General features: G+C 43.8%; 1 protein-coding gene and 1 long non-coding RNA gene across 11 annotated transcripts in view; one reads left to right on the top strand and one right to left on the bottom strand.

The window, feature by feature from the left end:
* Window positions 1–829: 829 nt before the first annotated feature.
* LOC143982921 (uncharacterized) lies at window positions 830–14,687 on the bottom strand. The gene is made up of 2 exons (XR_013274539.1): window positions 14,556–14,687; window positions 830–1,076 (listed from the first exon to the last, which is right to left on the bottom strand). It is a non-coding gene; the product is annotated as an uncharacterized LOC143982921 (long non-coding RNA).
* The window catches only part of MACF1 (microtubule actin crosslinking factor 1), a 416,995-nt gene continuing 393,936 nt past the window's right edge, over window positions 905–23,963 (top strand). For all 10 annotated transcript variants that reach the window (XM_077482044.1, XM_077482062.1, XM_077482048.1 and 7 more), the window contains exon 1: window positions 905–1,106. In XM_077482044.1, coding sequence (XP_077338170.1) covers window positions 905–1,106 — 202 coding nt within the window. The remainder of the gene's footprint in view (window positions 1,107–23,963) is intronic.

The raw sequence follows: 23,963 nt of genomic DNA on the forward strand, positions 1-23,963 counted from the left end.
TGACTGACTCCTGCAAATGTGCAGGATCAACATCATCCTGAGCCGGTCAATAAAGATGACCAAAGATCAGTGAACAGCAGAAGATGCTGGCGCCAGTTAGGGACAGGAGCTAAGGTAACATTTATTCCTCTTTACTACACCAAATAAAAAAAAAATAATTACCTCCAATTACTAGATAGCAAAACTGGAGGTAATTAAGACCTACTCTAAGTTGGTGTACAGAGATAGACAAAGAACCTGTCTCTGTACCCAGTGACAGAGTGCCTGTCTCTGTTCACATATTTGCTGCCGCTACCCCTTCCCTGTCACTGGCCGTTAAGGAGGTTGCCGCCTTCACAACTGAAAGCCTTCTAACAACCAGTGACACTGCAGTGAGTGGATGAGGAAGCCGAAACACAAGTTCCCCATCATGTCTGCTCTATCACCGTGATTGACAGCAGGCAGTGGGCGGATTCTCTAGCTCAAAGCAAGCAGTCTATTGGCTAAGGATCTTCCCACTGCTTGCTGTCAATCAAAAGGCAGCAGACATGATGGGGAACTAGTTCTCATCAGGCTCCACCCAGCTAGATACAAAACTCTCCCGCTGCAGCAGATGAGGGAAGTGCAGTTGCATTTGGGCCAGTAGCCATTGCAAAATTAAAAAAAATATATAGCTTAATGTGTTCTCTACAAGCTGTGGAATTGTGACTGTATGAATATAACCTAGTCTGTATGCTTCCAAATGTGTCAGTATTCATTATATTTCTAGAGTCCATCCTTAGCAGCTATGCCATTTGTATTGGTATGATATATAAGTATGTGGAACAATACCGCAGAATAGAAACAAAACTCTGTCTGATATACAGTTTTATTCATATCTATTCATTATCTATTCATAGAGTGACTCCCACACTTCCAAGGAGACATGTCATCTTCAGATGAGGAAACCCTCAGTGAGAGGTCATATCGGAGTGAGAGGTCATGCCGGAGTGAACGGTCTGGCAGTTTGTCCCCTTGTCCACCAGGTGACACGCTTCCATGGAATTTGCCACGTCATGAGCAGAAAAAGAGGAAGACCAAGGATTCTGTCCTGGACCCTGCAGAAAGAGCAGTGGTCAGGGTGGCAGGTAAGAAAATGGACCTTTGTTTTCAAAATATACATAGTGGTAAATGTTAGAGCAGTGAAAGGCAAGATGCTTTGTAAAGTCATACCTTTAACAGGCCAACTGATATTAAAATTACAAAACAAATGTCACTTCAACAATATGTATTTATCCGCTCAATAGTACTGTTTTATCCATTACATACAGTATATGCTCCTGGCTAAGTGTCCTTCTTAGTGAAGCACTGTGCATGCTGAGCAAACTATACAGTATATGTACAATCTAATTCCACTAATCATGCTTCTTTACAAGCATGATTGATTGGATTTGCTATGAGATGAGTTATCCATCACTTATGAAATCATCAAGGTACAATATATATTTCAAGCAAAAAACAAAGAAAATTTCCAGCTCAACTTACCGTCCAGCCTGCAACCAACCAAATTGTCCTGTCTGAGGCCGCGTACACACGGGCGGACTGTTCGCCCAACTTTGTCCGCTGAACAGTGTTTGGGCGGACAGTCCGCTCGTGTGTGGGCTTTCAGCGGACAGTTTCAGCGGACAGTTTGACGAACAAGGTTTTACGGAATTTCCAAAAAACTGTCCGCTGAAACCTTGCTTCAGCGAACAGTCCGCTCGTGTGTAGGCTTGTTCGTCAAACTAAGTTGCGCGCATGCTCAGAAAGGATTTACACGCCGAAAGTTATAATGCAGTGTATAGGACGTCGTATTTTTCGTCCCGTCGTACGTGCCGTTCACGTCATCGCGCACGGTTTCAGCAAACTGTTCGTCCGTCGTGTGTGGCCATGTCCGTCCATGCTAATTTTGAGCGGACTGTTTGCCGAAACTGTTTGACAGACAAAGTTGGGCGAACAGTCCGCGCGTGTGTACGCGGCCTGACAGTATATGTTAAAACAGGGGTCTAGTTTGCAAATACATGCGTAAGCTGCAGAGCCACTTCACGGCACCCCAGTATTATCTGCAGTCCTGACTCTAAATTTTGAGAGCCTCCACAGTGGAAGCACATGCATTATAATGGATAGGCAGAGGGCAGGTGAGCCTGGAGGGAGCTCATCCCTCCTTAAATGCACAGGGGCTCACTGAACACCCAGTATATAGCACAATGACAGTAAAGGTGTCTAATGCATCCCCTCAACAGTACAAACAAATGGCTACTGCCTACACCTATAACTGACTTTCGCAGCAAGGAGCACATGGGGGGGGGGGGCACACGTCAAACAAAAACCAAAGAAAATACCTATCTCAACCACTGACCAACCTGCAACCATACCATGAAGTGCCTCTGCAGCTTAAGCATGTATTTGCAAATGTGTGCAATCTAGATCCCTGTTTTTAATGCATGCTGTTAGACGGGATAATTTGGTTGGTTGCAGGCTGGTCGGAAAGTTGAGCTGGGAATTTTGTTTGGTTTATATTTTACATGTGTCGCCCTTTCATGTGCTCCTTGCTGCAAAGGCCAGTTGTAGGTGGGGGCAGTGGCCATTTGTTTGCACAATATACACTATATTGTCAAAAGTATCGGGATCTCTGCCTTTACACACACATGAACTTTAATGGCATCCCAGTCTTCGTCTGTAGGGTTCAATATTGAGTTGGCCCATCCTTTGCAGCTATAACAGCTCCAACTCTTCTGGGAAGACAGTCCACAAGGTTTAGGAGTGTGTCTATAGGAATGTTTGACCATTCTTCCAGAAGGGAAATTGTGATGTCAGCAAAGTTGTTATAGCTGGTGGGGCAACTCAATATTGAACCCTACAGACTAAGACTGGGGTGATAGTTTGTGTGTGTGTAAAGGCAGGCGTCCCAATATTTTTGGCAATACAGGCGGTCCCCAGGTTATGAATAGGTTTGTTCTCATGTCGAATTTGTTTGTAAGTTGGAACAGTACATTTCTAAGTGTAACTCCAGCCTGTGTCCGGGTACTTCTGCATATGAGTCATGCAATTTGAGGCTCTTGTGGCCATGCAGTGCTGCAGTGTGGGATGTGTCCGGCGCTACAAGATGGTTGCTCGGCGGTATCCGGGGCCAGTGTGGAGCGCAAGCGGCCGGCAATGGCATCACACTACCTCCGCTTATAAGTAAGAGTAGTTCGTAACTCGGGTATTCATAACTCGGGGACTGCCTGTATAGTGTATATGTGTAGTGAAGACTGTGAAGTAAACATCAAAGTGGAACTAAACCCTATCTTTTACAGATAAGGAGGATGCCATCTTAGCATCACCTGTTTGATCTGCAGTTGCCATGATGCTGCACATGTAAGCCATTATGACACCAGCTTTTTGCTGGCTTGACAGTTCAGTTGAGCGCACAATCAACTGTGATAGTTATCATTCACAGCATGTCTTGAATGTAACTGCTGTTAGAAACAGTTTAATCGATGGGTTTAGTTCCGTTTTAACTAAAGCTGGACTCCAGGCAAACAGCCAAGAGTACAGATGAAATACTATAATACTGTAGAATTGAAATTCTGTATGCAGAACTGTTGCATCTGTGACTTTTACCTGGGTGTTTAATAAAGATTTACAAGGTCAGAATGAGTGCCAGTATTTACTTGTCAGACAGATATATACATAGTTGCCAACATTGTAAAAAAATGTATAGGGACACATTTTTGCCTGTAGGCGGAGTCTTATCATAATTAGGGGTGAGGCATTAGTTTGTAGGCATGGCATAGCAGTGAAAGAAAAATGTGGCGCGGTTTAAAAAAATATTGGGCGTGGCTTAAAGAGGCGTGATTCAATTGGGGGTGTGGTTAGAGTCTGAGATGAACGAGTGATGGAGGGAGAAAGAAAGGGAGAAAGAAGGAGGGAGAGAGAGAAAGAAAGAGATAGGGAGGGAGGGAGAAGGAAGGAAAGGATTGATGGAGGGACAGCAGGCCCAGGTCCTACACCACAATAGAAATGTGTGTATTACATAAGTTTAACAATCAGCAGATAGAGATACTCTAAACACCTGGTGTTAGCGGTTCAATCATCATGGCACCATGGTTATTACTATATTAATCAGGTGCCCCCAGTAGAGTCCCTCCTTACATCAGGTGTCCCCAGCAGAGTCACTCCTTACATCAGCTGTCCCCATTTGAGTCCCTCCTTACACCAGGTGTCCCCAGTTACCAGTAGCGTCACTAGCCGGATCCCGTCCTGCGCACACTGATGTACGTCGGCAGAATAGCATGGACAAGCAAATGGGTGTACAAGTACATCCCTTTGAATTTTCCGCCGTGCCATCACTTTCACGCTGGCTGGGACCTCTGTGAGTTGGATCGCAGGTCCCACGGACTCGATCGCTATCGGGATACCTGCGATCGTCTCATGGGAAGGAAGAACGGGGAGATGCTAATGTAAACAAGCATCTCCCCGTTCTGCCTAGTGACAGTGTCACTAGGCAGAGCTACATTTCTATTGGCACTCCATTTATATTGGCAGTCACTTTCATTGCCACCCGGGCTCCACCTCTTGTTTCTTCCTCATAAGCTGTTCTGTAAAATGGTGATGGAGATAGAATTGACCAGTGCTGGCTGCGGACCTCTAGCGGTGAGGAAAAATTGGGAAACCTCTGATTTCCCTGGACATTTCATGGGAAGCCGTAAGACCGGGACAAAGATCTAAATCCCAGAAATGTCCCAGGAAATTCGGGACAGTTGGCAAGTATGTATATAAGGCATACAGGAACCTTTACCGTAGCACCACTTATTGCACACAGATAGTGGGTCCAGCTGGGTTAAGCACAGTGAGTTCTTTTTATGTGGATGCCCTCTCTATTTGTCATTATCAGTGAGAGTGAAAGTGAAAGAAAAATCCCAATCTTGGATTGTCATCAGACCAAGAATAGGGGGAAATCTTCCAATAGGGACACTAGTTCTGGTGATGGGATTTTTTCACTTTGGAGGGATTTCCTCTCACTTCTTGTTTTAGCTTGGAAACAAAAAATAAAACTCTTATTCTATCAAAAATAAATAAAAAAAAAAAAAAAAAAGTTTTGCATTTAGTTCTATTCCAAATTTCAATCACACAGGGTTACATGTCTCCTTCAGCCAGGGACATTGAAAATAATTAAATCTTGTTTTTCTTAAGGGCGTAGCAAAGACCCTCCCAATTAATAGGCTAGGGTGTTTATTGGAAGCCATGTCAGTTTAGCTGGCAGGGTAATAAGTTATTACAAGTTTTTGTTTTTGTGCCAAAAGATCACGAGAAGAAATAGAACAAAAGGATTACACAGATCATTGACTGAAGGGAATGATGTATATGAGTGCATCATTCATAAGTTATAACTTACCTGTAGTAACAAGCATGTATGCTAATATACTTAACCACATAGACATTGCACTACCTACCTGTGCTTGTCATTTATGTCATTTTAAAAGCATATTGCTTATCCAAAATATGCAATTCACATTCCATAACTGTCAAATAATGTTTATACATCCCTCCCTGTTTTGAGAGGTGAGTTTGACTGAATGAGATGCAATTAACATGGATTATTCTTAAAGGAAAACTAAAGGAACATTTATGTTTTTCAATTTGGATATAGTGAGGCCTCTTTCACACATTAATGTCCGTTTTCACTGACTCCGTTGGCTCAGCAGGGATCGCTCAGTTGATCCCCACTAAGCTGGCGGATGACAGGTCCGTCTCTGCACACTGTGCAGTGATGGGCCTGTCAGATCTCCGCTCTCCTCTATGGGGGATCAGATGAAAACGGACCGCCTGTCTGTTTTCATCCGATCCGCCAGACAGATGGAAAATAGGGTTTCCATCTGTCTGTATTTAGCGGAGCGGATGTCAGCGGACATGTCACCACTGATATCCGTCACTCCATAGAACTTCATGGAGCGTCCGTTTAGGTCCGCCTAGAAAACTGACAGGTGGACTTGAGCATGTGTGAAAGGGGCCTAAGGGAGAATTATACCCCATGTCAATTCTGTTGCCACTTGTGTTGCATTGGGAAGATTTCCCCTCAATTCCTGTTCCACAGCCAAAACAGGAAGTGAGAGGAAATTCTTCCAAAAGTGAGGGAGTTCCTGGTTGTCACCAAGGTCACCAGAACTAGGGTCACCGTAGGAAGGTTTTCCCTCTATTCTTGTTCTGGTAACAACCCAACATTTCGATTTTCCTTTACTTTCGCTTTCAGTAAACATGAGTAAATCTCCCTAAAAGTGGCACAGACAGCAATACAAACCTGACAGATATCCATTCTAATCCCTCGCTACTCTGTCCTAAACTAAAAGAAAAAAGGTTTGTCTTTTAGTATGCTTTAAAAAATGAATTCCAGGAATTAATATTTTACATTAGACCAGGCTGGACCAATGCATCTATGTATGTATTGTGGGATCCCTCTATATCAGAGGTCTCAAACTGGTGGCCCTCCAGCTGTTGCAGAACTACAAGTCCAATGAGACATTGCAAGGCTGACGGTTACAAGCATGACTCCCACAGGCACCGGCATGGGACTTGTAGTTCTGCAACTGCTGGAGGGCCGCCAGTTTGAGACCCCTCCTCTAGATGCTGGAAATTACTGTTGTAGTCACCACCACTCCGGTGATTTCCATTTTCTTTCAGACTCCGAACTAAGCGGCTAGCCTGCTGCATTGTGAACACAGAGGGTCACTCGCTGGGTATGGGTGCCATTCGGAGAATGCTTTGCATGTTCTCAATGAATGCAAAGCATTCTGTGATTGGAGGAGGTGGAGAGTGAGACATCACCGCCTCACCTTTCTACCTCGTAGAAACAGAGATCGCTTTGCTTTCATTGAAACAATGCAAAGCGATCTCCGAAGGGGGACCTCCTTCATTCTGAGTGCAGCAGGACCCCTGCTCGGCACAGGACCCGGAAGGGGAGAACGCGGTAGTAACGGTGCCTACTACAGTGATTTCTAGCTTATTCAGGGATCCCCCAGCTATGGTATATGCATACTGTAGGTACATTGGTCCAAGTTGGTCCTATGTAACTATGTAAAAATATCCATACCCGGAACTCTTCTTTAGGCTGTATGGAACTGAACTGGTGGATGACACCACGGGGCATATTTATAAAGCAGTGGTCATTAACCCTGTCCTCAGGGCCCACTAACAGGCCAGGTTTGCAAGATAACTGAAATACATCACAGGTGATATCATTTGCTGCTCAGTGATTGCCATAGTCTAGTTTGCATCTCCCCAAGGCAATACTTAAAGCGGAGGTCCACCCTAGAGTGGACCTTGCGCTCATCGGAACCCTCCCCCCCTCCGGCGCCACAATTGGCACCTTTCAGGGGGGAGGGGGGTACAGGTACCTGTACAGTACAGGTATCTGCACCCACTTCCGGGATAGCTCTCTGCGGAAAGGGGCGTAGATTACGCCCCTTTCCGAAAGTCCCCCCGCTGCCTGCTGGGAAACACACAGATCCCAGAGGCAGCGGGTCCATCCTTATTGCGCAGCGCGACTCGCGCATGCGCAGTAGGGAACCGGGAAATGAAGCCGAAAGGCTCCACTTCCTGATTCCCATACCCAAGATGGCGGCGGCAGCACCCGAGAGACGATCGAGAGATCGGCTTTTGGTGCCGACATCGCGGGCGCGCTGGACAGGTAAGTGTCACTATTTTAAAAGTCAGCAGCTGCAGTATTTGTGGCTTTTAAAAAAAAATAAAAATGCGGAGTCCCGACGGACTCCCGCTTTAAAACCTGGCCTGTTAGTTGGCCCTGATGACAGGAGTTGATGACCACTGTTATAAAACATTGAATGTGACTTTCACTCCAATCTTGGTGATTAAATATACATTTTAACACATGCACCTGTAAGATTCATCTGCAATGAACGTTTGGGGATTGTCAGATTCACTGCTTTATAAAATTGCCCCTGTGTATCCAGCATATAGACCCTAAGTCAGATCAGTGAGGTTTTTAAGCAGATGCTGATAGAAGGCTCATTTTGCATTATCTGTTTCCATGGCAACACTAAAGTCTAAGCAGCCATTCTTCCTGTTGCCATGGTTACTGAGCTCTCCACTCAGATTTCTGTGGAGGGGGGGAAGGAGCTTCCCACCCCTTTCCTCCTTTGTTCTGTGTTGGCTACCCTTGTGTATACTCCTGTGCCTGGTTCCCCCATATTACTGCGCAAAACATGACGAAGTAAATCTAATCCTGCAATTCCATAATGGGTAGGAGGGAGCGTTGCACAACGGGCTGCAGCCATAATCACTTTCCTTGGCTCAAGGAATGCAGCTTCACATTTACAAGGATTCCTCTGGGTGTTCTACCCTGTTCTTAGCTTGCCTGTAATATTTGCTCAGCATGCCTTTAATGCAGGTAGCTTATGGAAAATTGATATTGATCTTTATCCAGAGCAGGCTTCCAGGGTGAAAATCTAATTGACTTAAATGAAAAAGCCTCGTCACTTTGTATAGAGCTTGCTAGTGCTGAGCCATCTCTTTATTAACAGACCTATGTAGTTTTGTACCTGCACCTAGCAGATGTAGTCATCCAAACTGTGACATCATCTGTGTCTTCATCTCTGCTACAGAATTGCAGTTCTGGATTTTTTGGTCTACACACAGTACTATTTTTTTCATGGCGGAAAGGACTTTAAACAAGCAACAGTTTTATTAGACAGTTTAGCATATTTATTTTTGTCTTGGTTCAGCAAATCAGGCTAGAGATACTGTTTGTGATATGTTTGTGAGCAGAGATGTCAACCTAAGGAGAAGCTTATCACGGTGATGAAGTAGCGATGGGCTGATAACAGCATGTAGCCAATTCAAAGAAAGGGTGTGGCTACATTGATTACGTTGTCAGCAACAGGTTGAAAAAAATCTTATGTCTCATAAGAGAAGAACACAGAACACTCAGGCTGGGTTCACATTATCTCCGCATGCGGCTCACAGCAGGGGTCCGGTGCGTTCCCATTCACAGTTTCAGGTCTGATTTCAGGCCAAATTTTTGGGTGAATTCAGACCTGAAATGGACCAAAAGACGCACAGGGCTCCTGTGCAAATTCGCATCGGAGCCGCAGCGAAGATATGTCAAAATCTCCTGCTATTGCGAGTTGGATGCGGGGAACCCACATCCAATTTGCAATAGTGTGAACCCAGCCTTGGCCCCCCCCACACGGGGTGGGCTCCATTGGAGTCCACATGCTCAGTATGGAATCTTTCCGCTTATTCCAGCCGAGCATGTGGATTACTGATCTGTGTCTGCTCCTCCTAGGAACAGTACAAACCCAATATTCCCCATGCACATGTTCATGGAAATGGCTGTAGTGATGCTGGATGCTATAATGACCACCGGTTGGAAACCATAGACAATCAGGGTGAAGAAATGTCATCAACACAACCAGGGCTGGTGCAAGGATTTTTGACACCCTAGACCAAGGGTGCCCAACCAGTGGCCCGGGGGCCACATGTGGCCCGCGGAGCCCTCTGAAGTGGCCCGCAACCTCCTTCTGTAGGATGGCAGATTGACAAGCCCAGATCATGGGTTGCAGACCTGCCATCTCAGAGCATTTGTGTTGTTAATGAAGCTGGCAAAGCATGCAGCTGTGGAGCAGAGCTGTAAAAGATGATGCTTCCTGTATAGCGCAGTTTCTTGCCATAGGCGGAGTGATGCCAAATGCACTCTGCTGGGGACAGTAACAGCAGGCGATACCCGAATGGAAGACTGATTAAAGGTCAGTTTATTATTAAAATTGCTGTGTATATATGGGCATATCTGCACATTGGTTACTGGGCTGCTCTCAAACTGATCCTCTTGTGCAGTGCAACTTCAGTTTACCTGCACTGAGGCATAGACTTCTGTTATTACCTGCGGGTTTGGTGAGCTTTCAGAAAGTGCACCACACCTGCAGGATATAATAGAAGTCTATGGCAAAGTGTAGCTAACCCACAGGAAAGACACAGGTGCACTGCGCTGCATTAGTGTGAAAGGCCTCTTTCAGACAATCGGTCTAACTCAATCGGATCCTCCATTCACCTCTATGAAATGGCAGATATAAACAGATTTGTGTCCTTTTAGCCCCTGTACACACGGTCGAAGATTTCCACAACCAAATCCGTCGGATTTTGCCCATCGGATTTTGTCCGTCGGATCTTGTCCGAAACTGTTGCATACACACGGTCGGACAAAGTTAGCGAAAAAATCCGATCTTTCAGAACGTGATGACGTAATTTCGTTACGATGGGACTACATTCAGGCTAGTAGCCAATAGCTTTGATGTAGGAATTTGATCCGAGCATGCGTGGCACTTGGTCCGATCAAAATTCTCTACACATGATCGGAGTATGTCCGATCGGCCCAGTTGGTTGGGAAATATTTCCAACATGTTGGAAAATTGGGTCCGACGGATATTCCGACGGAATCAGTCCGATGCATACCACACACAGTCGGATTATCCGATGACACGGTCCGATAGGACACATTCCGTCGGATTCTCCAACCGTGTGTACAAGGGCTAACACCCGCCTACCTCCAATCGGATTCGCAAAAAACAAACAAAAAAACAAAAACAGAAGGGGATCGTCAGTGCGGATCGGAGGACCCATAGAGTAGAGTGGGCTGTGTCCGTGTCATCCGCCTGCTCTGCTCATTGTGGCCCGCGACCGGTTACCAAATCGCTTAAGTGGCCCTCGCTCTTCAAAAGGTTGGGCACCCCTGCCCTAGACGAAACCTAATTTTGCCATCTTCATTGGCTCCACCCCTGACTCCACCCCCTTTCCCCCTGCCCATTTGACAGAAGGCACCACTATACAGGCAGCATTGGCTCTGCTTCCTCTAGCGCTGGCTCCAGTGCTGCGCTGTGCCTCTAATTATATTACTTTCTATAAGGACCCTCAAAAGAGAGACACAAGTACCCCCCGGTACAGCTGGACTTTAAAGGTTTTTCCTTGTTCGCCTTTAAAGTCCCACTGTGTCTGTGACTTGTGTCTCTCTGTTGAGGGTCCTTATAGAACCAATTTTGGGATGTTGGCAACATTTTACGAGAATTTAAAATTTCTCTGTATGGTTCATTATCTTTGTACTAATTATACTACTGGTCAGACTGAGTTAGTTACATGCTGCAGCCTGGTGAGTGCGGACTATTGTCTTTATACACGAAAATCGCACCGGTTGCAATCCAGGAATCCACTGAGAACTGAAGCACTTTATATCAACTTATTAATCGCATGCTTCCATTTAGCGACTTTATAAATACATAAGGACTGAAAATATATAAACTATGGCACTTTAAGTAGCACACAGCACTTTTTCACAGAAGATATTGTTATTATAGCACTTTTCTAAGCACCGTGCACTTTGCAATGAATGTTTTGCACTATTATACATTTGCACCTTTAATATCGCAACAAGTATATTATAACCTTTATATGTGAAGTAGGGCCTTTATAATACCCCTATGCATATTGCCAGCGATTTATACGTGTAGAATATTTGTTGTGCTTTTTTTCATACAATATTGGTTTCTTTATATTCTATTTTACTTTTTATTATTTTATTATTGAGTTTTATCATTTTTTTATTATAATTTTTCATAATTTCATGAGAGATATTGTCACGTAGACATTTTTTAGTCACACTTTCTAATTTCCTACACATTTACACAGATCCTTGGAAATACAAAATGTAATGAATAGCAGGTGAGCCTGCTGCAAGTATAATTAATAGTAGGTGTGCGCCGTTACTACCACCTCTGGCATTTATTTAAGTCGCTTAAGTGGCCCTCCCTCTTCAAAAGGTTGGGCACCCCTGCCCTAGACGAAACCTAATTTTGCCATCTTCATTGGCCCCACCCCTGACTCCACCCCTTTCCCCCTGCCCATTTGACAGAAGGCACCACTATACAGGCAGCATTGGCTCTGCTTCCTCTAGCGCTGGCTCCAGTGCTGCGCTGTGCCTCTAATTATATTACTTTCTATAAGGACCCTCAAAAGAGAGACACAAGTACCCCCCGGTACAGCTGGACTTTAAAGGTTTTTCCTTGTTCGCCTTTAAAGTCCCACTGTGTCTGTGACTTGTGTCTCTGTTGAGGGTCCTTATAGAACCAATTTTGGGATGTTGGCAACATTTTACAAGAATTTAAAATTTCTCCATATGGTTCATTATCTTTGTACTAATTATACTACTGGTCAGACTGAGTTAGTTACATGCTGCAGCCTGCAGAGCATGTAGATGCGGAGGGAAACCAGTGCCCCGGCACCCCGAGGCAGCAGTGCGCCCTAGGCAGATTCCTAGTTTGCCTAGTGGTAACACCGGCCCTGAACTCAACAAGGATTCCTCAGAAGGGTCCAAAGCTTTATTCATATGATCACATGGAACACATATATGGATCGTGGACAGCTGACTGGTAGATCACGGTCTGGGCTTCCCGACTCACCATACCAGAGCATCAAACAGAGTGCAATGCAGAGCGACTACTTGTAAAGTTGGAGCTGTAGTGGGGAGCAAGAGCCACATAAGCTGATGCCTCCTCAGTAGTGCTGGCTCCTGTCTCATGCGGAGTGATACCAACTGCAATCCACCTCTGGTTCTGGTGTAGTGTCATATTTTACTCCCCATCGTAGAATGCTCCGGAAGTGACGTTGCGGCCAGAAATTTCGTACTGCGCATTTGCGATGTGTTCCAAACACTTACGCCATGCGTTCCAAAGGATTTGCGACAATGCAGACCAGTGAAACCATCCGATAATGTCACGGAAGTGAGGGGAGGTAATCCCCTCCCCGAGCCATGGTTACCCGCTCTCTCTCTGCCACTCTCTCTAATGTTAACGTCACTCTGTCTAAAGTTAACGTCACGATTACCTTCCCTCACTTCCGTGACATTTCTGATGGTTTCACTGAACTGCATTGTGGCAAATCCTCTGGAACGCATGGCGCAAGTGTTTGGAACACATTGTGCATGCGCAGCAACGCCACTTCCACAGCATTCTACGATGGGGAGCAAAATATGACACTACACCGGCTAGCGGTCACCAGAGTGGTGCCTGCAGCAGGAAAGAAGAAATCTTCTGGTCAGTGTGAGGCAATACACCGGGCATAATAATATAGGGCTGCTTTCACACTGATGTGCTGCAGTCTACCCACACCACTGATGCAGTGCAGCTTTCCTGTGGGTTTGCTGCGCTTAGCCCTAGACTTCTATTATATCCTGGGGGTTTGGTGCACTTTCTGAAAGCGCACCAAAACTCCTGAATGCATTGGGTGACACTGTGGGGTTGATTTACTAAAAATGTAGAGAGCAAAATCAGCTGTGCATGGGCAGCTTCTAACTTCAACTTGCTCAATTCAACTTTGACAAAAAAAAACAAAAAACTGGAAGCTGATTGGTTTCTATGCAGAGCTGCACCAGATTTTGCACTCTTCAGTTTTAGTAAATGAACCCCTATGCCCGGTGATCTTTGACTTCTCTAATGTTGTTCAGATAAATCTCCACCTCTTTAAAGAGGAAGTAAACCCTGATGGGTTTACTTCCTCTTTCATTCCCTGCAAAGGTAAAGCATAATGGACTACTATGCATCGCATAGTAATCCATTATGTGTCACTTACCTGACACAGGAGCCAGCGAAGTCACCGCTGTCCCCTGTAGTCCGGCGCATCCATCTTCTCAGTGGGTCTCGCTGCTCCCCCGCTGTCATTCGGTGAAGCCGCGATGAGGTCACTCCCGCACATGCGCACGGGAGCCACCACTTGCGGCATATCGCCGTTGACCGCGGCTTACCTGTAGGTCAAAGTTGGTTGTAAGGGTTTACAACCACTTTAAGGTTGCCTAACCCTGACATATGCCAATGTTTCAGAGCTACGCAAGGCCCCTTTGTCAGGCAAGTGTGTAGAGTGTACACAGACACAATCTGCTCTCCTCTATGGGTGGTCAGATGTAAATGGACCACCTTTTGATCAGCCAGACCGCCGACTGTTTTTTAACAGATAGCATTGGATTGTATGTCAGAGGATGTAAACCGACACATGTCCGTTTACACCCACCACTCCATAGAGGAGACTGGAGGGTCTGATCGGGACTGCCTGAAAAACTGACAGGCGAACCCTATTGTTCCGCTAAAGGGACCTTAGAGGTGTCACTTGATAAAAGATGCTTGATCTACTGTGACCAACCAGGGATACTTCTACTGGTTGGTGACAGGTCATACAAAGGAGTTGATTTACTAAAGGCAAATAGACTGTGCACTTTGCAAAGTGCCGTTGCTCCAGAGCTTATTAAGTGAGGTAAAGCTTCAGTTTGAAAAGAATACCCAATCACATGCAAAGAAATGTTAAAAAACAGCATTTATGCTTGCGCATGATTGAATGATGGAAGTCAGTAGAGCTTCTGCTCATGTACTAAGCTCTGGAGCAACTGCTCATGCACAGTCTATTTGCCTTTAGTAAATCAACCCTAAATCGTAAAGAATTCACTAAAACTGGAGCCGCTGTGCATGGCAAAACAATCAGCTTCTAACTTTCATTTTCAAAGCCTAAAGCAGGGCTAAATTTACCTTAGCTTCAAGGGTCCCTTTGCTGGCATTGTCTGCTGGTTGCCAACCTTGGTCTGTCTTCACTGGCTGGCCTTAGAGTCCATCTTTCCAGCACAGCCGGAGTTTGCTTGGACATGCACTGCTCAGTGTGCATTAAATAGAAGACTGAAAACAGGCAGGAAAGTGTTTGTTATTGCAGAAAGGACATAGGAAGCCTTTTCTTCAAAAAAAAAGAGTTGCCTGCTTGCAGTTTTTTATTTGTTACGTTTAGTTCTGAACAAGCTGAAGTTAGAAGCTGATCAGTTACTATGTTCAGCTGCTCAAAATTTCTTTAGTAGTTGTGACAGTTATTAAACATTATTGCATGTGACTTTTGGTAACAGGTTATGCAGTATACAGAGACATCACACAATATGGCAGTTGGTGGGAGATTCTGTACAAAGAAATCAGTCACTATGAGATGGATAAAGTGGTTGTATACCCTAATTATTATTTTTTACCTTCAGGTAAGCCTATAATAAGGTTTACCTGTAGGTAAAATTAATATCTCCTAAACCTTTGCATGCAGCCGCTGACGTCAGCAGCGCATGTGATGTGAATGCCCGGCTGAAGGTCCGGCAGACACTGCCAGGAAGAAACCGTATGCGCAGGAGTGATGTCATCGCAGTTCCGGCCACTCACAGCACCGGAGCCGCGAACCCAAAAGACACGCTGAGGGAAAAATGTCAGCTCCCTCAGCGTGGACCAGGATTAGATACCGACGCCTCATTCTAAGGTAAGTATTTCATAATGAGCTAGTATACTAGTATACTATAATATTATAAATCATAATACAGTATAAATAAATAGTCCAACACGGAGCATGGGAACCCCCCAATATGCCAACAGCAGGTCTTCAGACCCAAGAACTCAAGCACAGATACAGCAGGTAAAATAAGTATTGAGCACGTCACCATTGTTCAATGTAAATATACTTCTAAAGGTGCTATTGATATGAACATTTTCATCACGTGTCGGTATCAACCCCTGCAATCCATACATACAAAGAAACCGAAAAAACAAAGTTCAGAAATTAAGTTATGTGTAAAATAATGGAATGACACATTGAACACGCTAACTGAAATGTAATTAATACTTCATACAAAATCCTTTGTTGGTAATGACAGCTTCAAGACGCCTCCTGTATGGAGAAACTAGTCGCATGCATTGCTCAGGTGTGATTTTGGCCCATTATTCCTCACAAACAGTCTTCAAATCCTGAATGTCTCGAAGGTTATGAATTGATCTTTAGTTCTTTCCATAGATTTTCTATTGTATTCAAGTCAGGTGATTGCCTAGGCCATTCTAGCAGCTTTATTTTCTTTCTTTGAAACCAACTGAGAGTTTCCTTGGCTTTGTGTCCTTTTCATTGTCTTACTGAAATGTCCACCCTCGTTTCACCTTCATCATCCTGGTAGATGGCTGCAGATTTTTTATCAAGAATGACTTGGTACATTCTTCCATTCATCCTTCCTTCAAGACATTAAGTTTGCTAGTACCGTATGCCGAAAAACAGCCCCACACCATAATATTCCCACCTCCAAACTTTACTGTTGATATAGGGTTTTCTGGGGTGATGTGCAGTGCCATTTGACCTCCAAATATGGTGTGTATTATGGCATCCAAAGAGTTCAATTTTGGTCTCATCTGACCAGACTATATTCTCCCAGTATTTCACGGGCTTGTCTAAATGTTGTGCAGCAAACTTTAAACAAACTTCAGCATGCTTTTTCTTCAACAATGGAGTCTTGCATGGTGAGCTTGCATATAGGCATGGCGGTTGAATGCATTACTTTATGTTTTCTGTGAAACAATTGTACCTGCTAATCTCAGATCTTTATGAAGCTCTCCACAACTGGTCCTTGGCTCTTGCACAACTCTTCTGATAATTCTTTTCACTCCTCTGTCAGAAATCTTGCGAGGAGCACCTGGGCATGGCCGGTTTATGGTGAAATTATGTTCTTTCCACTTCCAGATTATGGCCCCAACAGCGCTCACTGGAAAATTCAGTTTAGAAATCCTTCTGTAACCAATGCCATCAGTATGTTTTGCAAAAATAAGGTTATGAAGGTCTCAAGAGAGCCCTTTGATTTTACCCATTATGAGATGTTTCTTTTGTGACACCTTGGTAATGAGACACCTTTTTATAGGCCATCAGTTGAGACTGAACCAGCTGATATTAAATTTGTACTGATAAGGGGCAGGATTACTTTCTAATTACTGATAGATTTCAGCGGGTGTTTTGGCTTTCCTTACTTTTTTGCACCTCCCTTTCTTAATGTATTCAATTATTTTTCCCTGTGTCATTCCATTTTATTACACATAACTTCATTTCTGAATTTATTATTTTGGTTTCTTTGTATTTATGGATTGCATTGGTTGTTAGCGACATGTGGCGAAAATTTCTTGTCAATAGCACCTTTAGAAATATATTTACATAGAAAAATAGTGACGTGTTCAATACTTATTTTACCCGCTGTACACACTTACAGAGTCTCTGAGGAATAGGAGAAACTGTCAGATGGTTTTACGCTCCAGCTTATACAACAGACAATAAGATTTTGGGGAACTGATCCTTTAAAGCCCAACTCCAGAGAACTTCAAAGTTCTTCTCTGCAGTGGGGCTGCGCCATTTGGGTCCTCCACTTCTCCACACTTCTTGACTGGACCCCGCAGCATATTCTCCCTATCAAGACTAGTTCCAGGGACCATAGCCCGGAATCAGAATGGATGACTCAGAGGAACAGCCCACCACCAAAATATGAGGGACCACTGTCTGCCAGGGGAGTGGAGGATCAGGTATACAAAATGCTTTTTTCTTCCCTAAACATAAAGTATACTTTATGTTACCCCAACATTTCATATCTCTGATATGTCTCTTGTATCATGTGCTTATAAAAAATGTATCTGTTCTGTTTGCATTGTTTCCTTTGTGTGAAATACCTGGTGATCCAGCAAGTCCCCCTGTTTTCTTATTTCAAACTGACTACACAAAGGCAAGGAAGCATATCCATTCCACGGTGGTCAGTTTTCATCTTTGCATTCTACTTGGGAACACAGACTACCTGTACTCCAATGGTTAGACTTGTACTGACACTCCTCCATTCACAACCCTTCCCTGGGAAGATCAGTGTGCTGCTCTCCCTCTGCCACATGATGACACCCCCCCCCCCGCTGCAGTCTCCCACCCTCCGCTCCTCAAGCCTCTTATGCAGCTGAAAGTAGAGATCGCGTGTTCACACATACTTTAAATGAGCATTATTTAACCCCGGAAGCTTGGGCGCAACTCCACAGCAAGGAAAAATTTTCAGATATACTAGAATTGTTTTTTAATAAGCAAAACGGATATGGATTGTTTAAAGTACTTTAGATTGAAACTAGTATATGCCTCATGATTTGCAGAATATGTCTAAAGGGTAATGATTTAAGAGATACTTCACTCTGGAAGAAAAAAGTTAAACGTCAGCAGCTACAAATCCTGTAGCTGCTGACTTTTAACAAGAGGACACTTACCTGTCCAGGGATCCAGCTTCGACCTCACCTGAGCTAGTTCTTCACTATGCATGCAGTTCACCACTGCGCAGGTGCGAGCCACACTGCGCATTGTAAATGGTCCCGCAGTCCTCTGGGACCTGTGGTGTGTCCCAGAAGATGTCACTGGTGTCACTGCAACTGACACCAAAGACGGGGCACTATTCCTCCCACAGACACCAGTGTTGGGGCACTATTCTTCCACTGACACCAGTGATAGGGCACTATTCCTTCCACTGACACCCACAATGGGGCACTATTTCTCCCACTGACACCAAAGATGGATCACTATTATTCCCACTGACACCAATGGTGGGACACTGATCCTCCCACTGACACCAATGATGGGGCACTATTTCTCCCGCTGAAACCAATGGTGTGGCACCATTTCTCCAATTGACACCAATGGTGGGGCACTATTGCTCCCACTGACACCAATAATGGGCCAGTATTTCTCCTACTGACACCAATGGTGTCATTTTTTGATCTACCAAATATGGCAGAGAAAGGGGGAGGGGGACTTAAAGGAGAACTTCCCCTTTTGGGTGAAGCTCCGCTTTCAGTGTTTGAGTATATCGTTTTTCTATAATTGGTTTATACCGGAAAAAAACCTGAGCCACACCAGAAAACAATATAGTTGTGCTGGTTTGTGTAGGACAACAAGCCTCTTTCAGCAACTAATTGCTTATTTCATGTCATTCCTTGTGTTACCTGGATACCTTACAATTTAATGCAAAGTTATTGGCACAGGAGCCTTCTTAAATGTCTGTTTGAACTTTTGCTCTTACTTTAGTTCACATTTTAGTATTGTGTGTTCATATAAAACACATTATACAAATACTAGGCAACACCTATTTAATAGACAGTATACAGAGCGATTTCCTCATAGGTGTGGCTTTTGTGTGCTATACTGGTTGTTCTTGCTCCATCAATAGATTATTTTTTTTAATTTGTGACAAGTGTGAAAATATACTCTTGTGTAGAGTAGGGGTCAACACCATTTTTTTTTCTTGAATGTCTAAATATTCAAGCTGCTGCTTTGTTATGTGTCTTTTTTAAAGCTAAACTCTGGAATATGCATTTTTTTCTAAATACAAGAGCAATGTATTCTTACTTGACCCTTGGTGTGTTTTGTATATTTTTTCCACGTGCGTGCTGTAAGCCAGGGTGAAACTTTGCGTTTGTGCAGGAGCTTCCTGTAATAAAGACCAATCACCGCTGCTCTCTCTCTCTTTGTGCAGGATGACTGGTCTGGTCTCCACCCCCTCCTGTAGCCTACTGCAGACAGACTGTAGTGGGCAGACCTGCTGGGCCCCTCCCACAGCTCTGCGTGCTGTACGGTCACAGCACAGTGATTGTTTCATTTCTATTTTTACAAGGTATTAAATGGGATTGGAAATACATTTAGTACAAATAAAGAGGGTTTATATTTTCTATGGCTATTGGGGAATATAATAAAAAAAAATGGGCCTATAGTTCAGGTTTCTACACTCTTCCTATATAATAATTACCAATTATATTTGTATATTCTGGCTCTGGTGAGGTTATAGGCAGCACTTATACTAGCAGCTGATCTCAGCTAGACTTCTTTCCCATGGGATAGCTATCTTGGTTCCCCCACGTTTCTTTTTCTTTATTCTTAGGTAGACTTACCTTATATTGAATAGAATCAGTGTGTACTGTAAGCTGCAGTGGCTCAATGTTGACTGTTTGACATCGAAACAGATACCGTATTTTTCACACCATAAGACGCACCTAGGTTTTAGAGGAGGAAAACAAGAAAAATATTCTGAACCAAATGGTGTACTAAAATATTTACCCATGAAATGCAGCCTTACTAATGCCCATGAACTGCTGCTTGACCTGTGCCAATGAAATGCAGCCTTACTTGTGCCAATTAAATGCAGCCTTACTAATGCCCATGAACTGCTGCTTGACCTGTGCCAATGAAATGCAGCCTTACTTGTGCCAATTAAATGCAGCCTTACCAGTGCCCATGAAATGCAGCCTGACCTGTGCCCATGAAATGCAACCTTACCAGTGCCTGTGAAATGCAGCCCGACCTGTGCCTGGCGAGGATGTCATCACATCCGCCTGTCAGACAGAAGACAGAGCAGCCACAGCCGTACTCTTCGGCCACTCGGGCTTCTCAGGCTCAGCCGGGAGATCGCCCGACGTTCGACGGAGTTGGCCGGCCCAGTACTCTAACATGGCGATGGCGGTGACGGTGGGGGGGGGGGGGGGGGTCGGAGGCCTGGTCAGTATTTGCTCCATAAAACGCACATACATTCCCCCCCCATTTTTTGAGGGGAAAAGGGGGCGTCTTATGGAGCGAAAAATGCGGTATGTCTTATGTGCGGGCGAGGTTAGTTGTTATGTATAAAGCCCAGTACACACGAACAGAAAATCTAATGAAAAATACTTCTGAAGCAATCATATGATTGTTCAGCTCACGATAGTTCATCTGAAATAATCCGAAGGGACACACACAAAATATTTTCTCGTATAATAACAGATCATACGATTTTAATGTAATCAGTGCAGTTTTAGTCCAAAATTACAATACAAGTACAATACAATACATTACATTACTTCTGAAGTTGAATTCTGTCATATGAGAATTTTCGCTAATGTTTCGTAAATGTTAAGTAACCTCTTCATTTTTAATATGAGACTAGCATGCATTCATCCAATATTCTCATTGTGTGTATGAGGCTTAAAGTGGATGTAAACCCGATTCATGAAATTTGAGCTGGGCACATAAATCTGTAGTGTTTTCTTATCTCTCTTCAAAGCACTGAGTCAAGTGGCTTTCTCCTGCTCAGTAGCTCTGTTATCAGCCTGATAACTTCTGACAAGCTCTCTGACACATGAGATAAAAGCAGCCTGAAATTTGTGTCCTGGGAGGTTGCTATAAATAGATTAGCAGACAGCTTGGCTTGTCAGAGCTGAGCTCTGCACATTGCTTTCTTCCTTTGCCTATGTGGAGTGGGGGTGTGTGCCTTTCCTCCAATCAGCTGTCTTGGCTGTATGCCAATAATCCACTCCCGGTTCTAAACAGGAAGAGAAAAGTCTGTAACACAATTTACACTTTCTAAAGGATATATTTTGTATATATATATATATATATATATATATACAGCTGAAGACAGCAGATATACATGTAAAACGTATGTAGGGAGATTTGTTTAATTTCTATGTATCTGAGGCTGTTCACGTCACTGGGTATATGTGAGGGTTTACATCAGCTTTAAGTGTAGCTTAACGGTTGCCTTTCCCTAGCTGATGGAGGTGAATTGTGCTTATTATTTTATACATCTGAACCAAGATGCATTTTGTTTATTTTTGTATATAAAACAACAATAGAAAAGGGGGGAAAACACCACGCTATGCTAAACCAACACAAAGTGAAAAAATAGCTGCCAACAGTTCAAACAAACAAAGTTCAACAAATATAAAACAACAAATAGTGTAGCGCTGAATTGGAAAACAAATCTATGTAAAAAGATAATAAAATTGTGAAAGAACAAAATATTAATATATATATATATTTTTGTATATGTTTTTATACTTACACATTAGGCCCCTTTCACATGATCAACCCGCTCGGATCCACCTCTCCATTTTTCAGGCAGATCTGAGCGGGCCACCTATTGACTTCTATGGGCAGGCAGATGTCAGCAGAGATGAGTCCACTGACACCCGCCAGCCATCTGATCCGCTAAGATCCGCTCAAAACAGACAGATGGCAATATCTTCGCCATCCATCCAGCAGATCAGATTGGATGAAAAACGGACAGGCTGTTTTCATCCGCTCTTCCCATAGAGATCAATGGGGCTGTGACAGGTCCATCCCTGCACAGTGAACAGAGACAGACCTGTCATCCGCCTGCTCAGCAGGGATTAACGGATTGATCTCCCGCTAAGCTAGTGAAGTCCATCCAATGGATCAACTTCGTGGTAACCCAGCCTTACATACATTGTTTTATGTTTATCTTCACTTTTTGTATGTATGAAAAACATAAAGATAAAAAAAAAAAACAAAGAACAGATATTGCTCAGAAATCTGTCCTGAGCAAAATCACCTGTTATTTATTTCAGCAACTTTTTTTAGCAGGATCTGCTAATGCCACGTACACACGACTGGACTTTCCAGCAGACTAGGTCCGACGGTCTTCCCGACTGACTTTTGGCAGAGTTCCGACGGACCGTCCGAACGAACGGACTTGCCCACACATGAACGCACTAAGTCCGTTCGAAAGTCTGTTAGTTTTGAACGTGATGACGTAAGACGGGACTAAAAAAGGAAGTTCAATAGCCAGTAGCCAATAGTGGTCCATCAGATCAGCATACAGACGAACGGTTTTCCCGTTCTATTTCTAGGTCCGTCAAATTTTTTTCACGAAAAATGATCAGAGTAGCCCACACACGATTGGATTGTCTGACAGACTGATTCCGTCGGACCTAGTCTGCCAGAAAGTCCAGTTGTGTGTATGCGGCATTAGAGTAACCACATAATGGCTGGACTAAACGTACATGTCCATAGATAGCGCAATTGAAAAACAAGTTAGAGGATGAATAAATCCTGCCTGCACATAGGACAACTCTCTATTGCCTGTAGATGGTCGAAAAGCTCAAGCATTAGTTCTTTTTGTTTTCTTAGGCCTTATTCACACTGGCAATGTAAAACCTGTATTTATATGTATTTTGGCCTAATTGAGACAGGCGCTGGCACCCGTATTGCTTGCAGGAGGCTTTTGTCCTGGCATCTGTATCTGCCCCCAGCTGCATGCTGGAAGCCTGTGATGCAGCGGCTATATGAACAAAGCCTCGTTTGACAGTGTGTGTGTTGGGGTCATGCACCAATTCTTTCATGACACTTTGTTTTTGACATGTTCTGCTGCTGAATTAGCATCCATCTCCATAGGCTTCCTGCACCCAGCAAATGCCAAAACAAACGCCTCTTGCATACAGTACAAATGCCAGCACCTGTCTGAATGAGGCCTTAAGCTGGCCATACATGGATTGAAATTTGGTCGATTCAGCAGGAACTGGGTGCATTTAGATCTGTGTGTAGCCCTGTCTGTCTGTTCAGAAACCAGACATTAGAAAACCAGCATTCGATCAGTGCATGTAGCCAATGGGCTGCAGTGCTGATCAGTGTATTCTGATAGCAGAAGAGTCCCACTGTTAAAATACAAACATACAGCAGGGCGGATTTCCCTATCCACCTCGAATGTATGGATGGGCAAAACTGCAGTTTTTTTAACCACTAGGCGTCTGCTCTATAGCCAAAAGACGGCTGCAGAGCGGACACCTGTTTAGCACGCATCGGGGAAGTTCGGTGCTGGCTGTGTCCCCTGGATTTTGGGGTGTCATCTGTGGTATACACATGCCATGTGAGAGAAATAACCTATTACAATGACAATTTTGTGAAAAATAAAAAAATAAAAAATAAATCTTCATTTTACAAAGAATTGTGGGAAAAAAATTACAACACCAAAAAGCTCACTATGCCTCTTACTAAATACCTTGGAATGTCTAGTTTCAAAAAATGGGTCATTTGGGGGGTATTTGTACTTTCCTGGCTTGTTCAGGTCGCAAGAAATGAGATAGGCCATCAGTACATCAGATGTGATCAATTTTGTATGATTTGCACCACAGCTTGTAGACTCTCTAACTTTCACAAAGACCAAATAATATCCACTAATTTGGGTTATTTTTACCAGTGTAGCAGTGTACCAGTGTAGCAGTATAAATTGTGGCCAAAATTCATTAAAAAAAAAATTATAATTTGCAAAATGTTATCACAGAAACAAAGAAAAATTTGTTTTTTTTTTTACATTTTCGGTCTTTTTT

Source organism: Lithobates pipiens, unplaced genomic scaffold (assembly GCF_037356315.1).
Source record: "Lithobates pipiens isolate NorthernLeopardFrog02 unplaced genomic scaffold, aLitPip1_a1.2 Scaffold_16, whole genome shotgun sequence".
Classification (NCBI taxonomy): domain Eukaryota; kingdom Metazoa; phylum Chordata; class Amphibia; order Anura; family Ranidae; genus Lithobates; species Lithobates pipiens.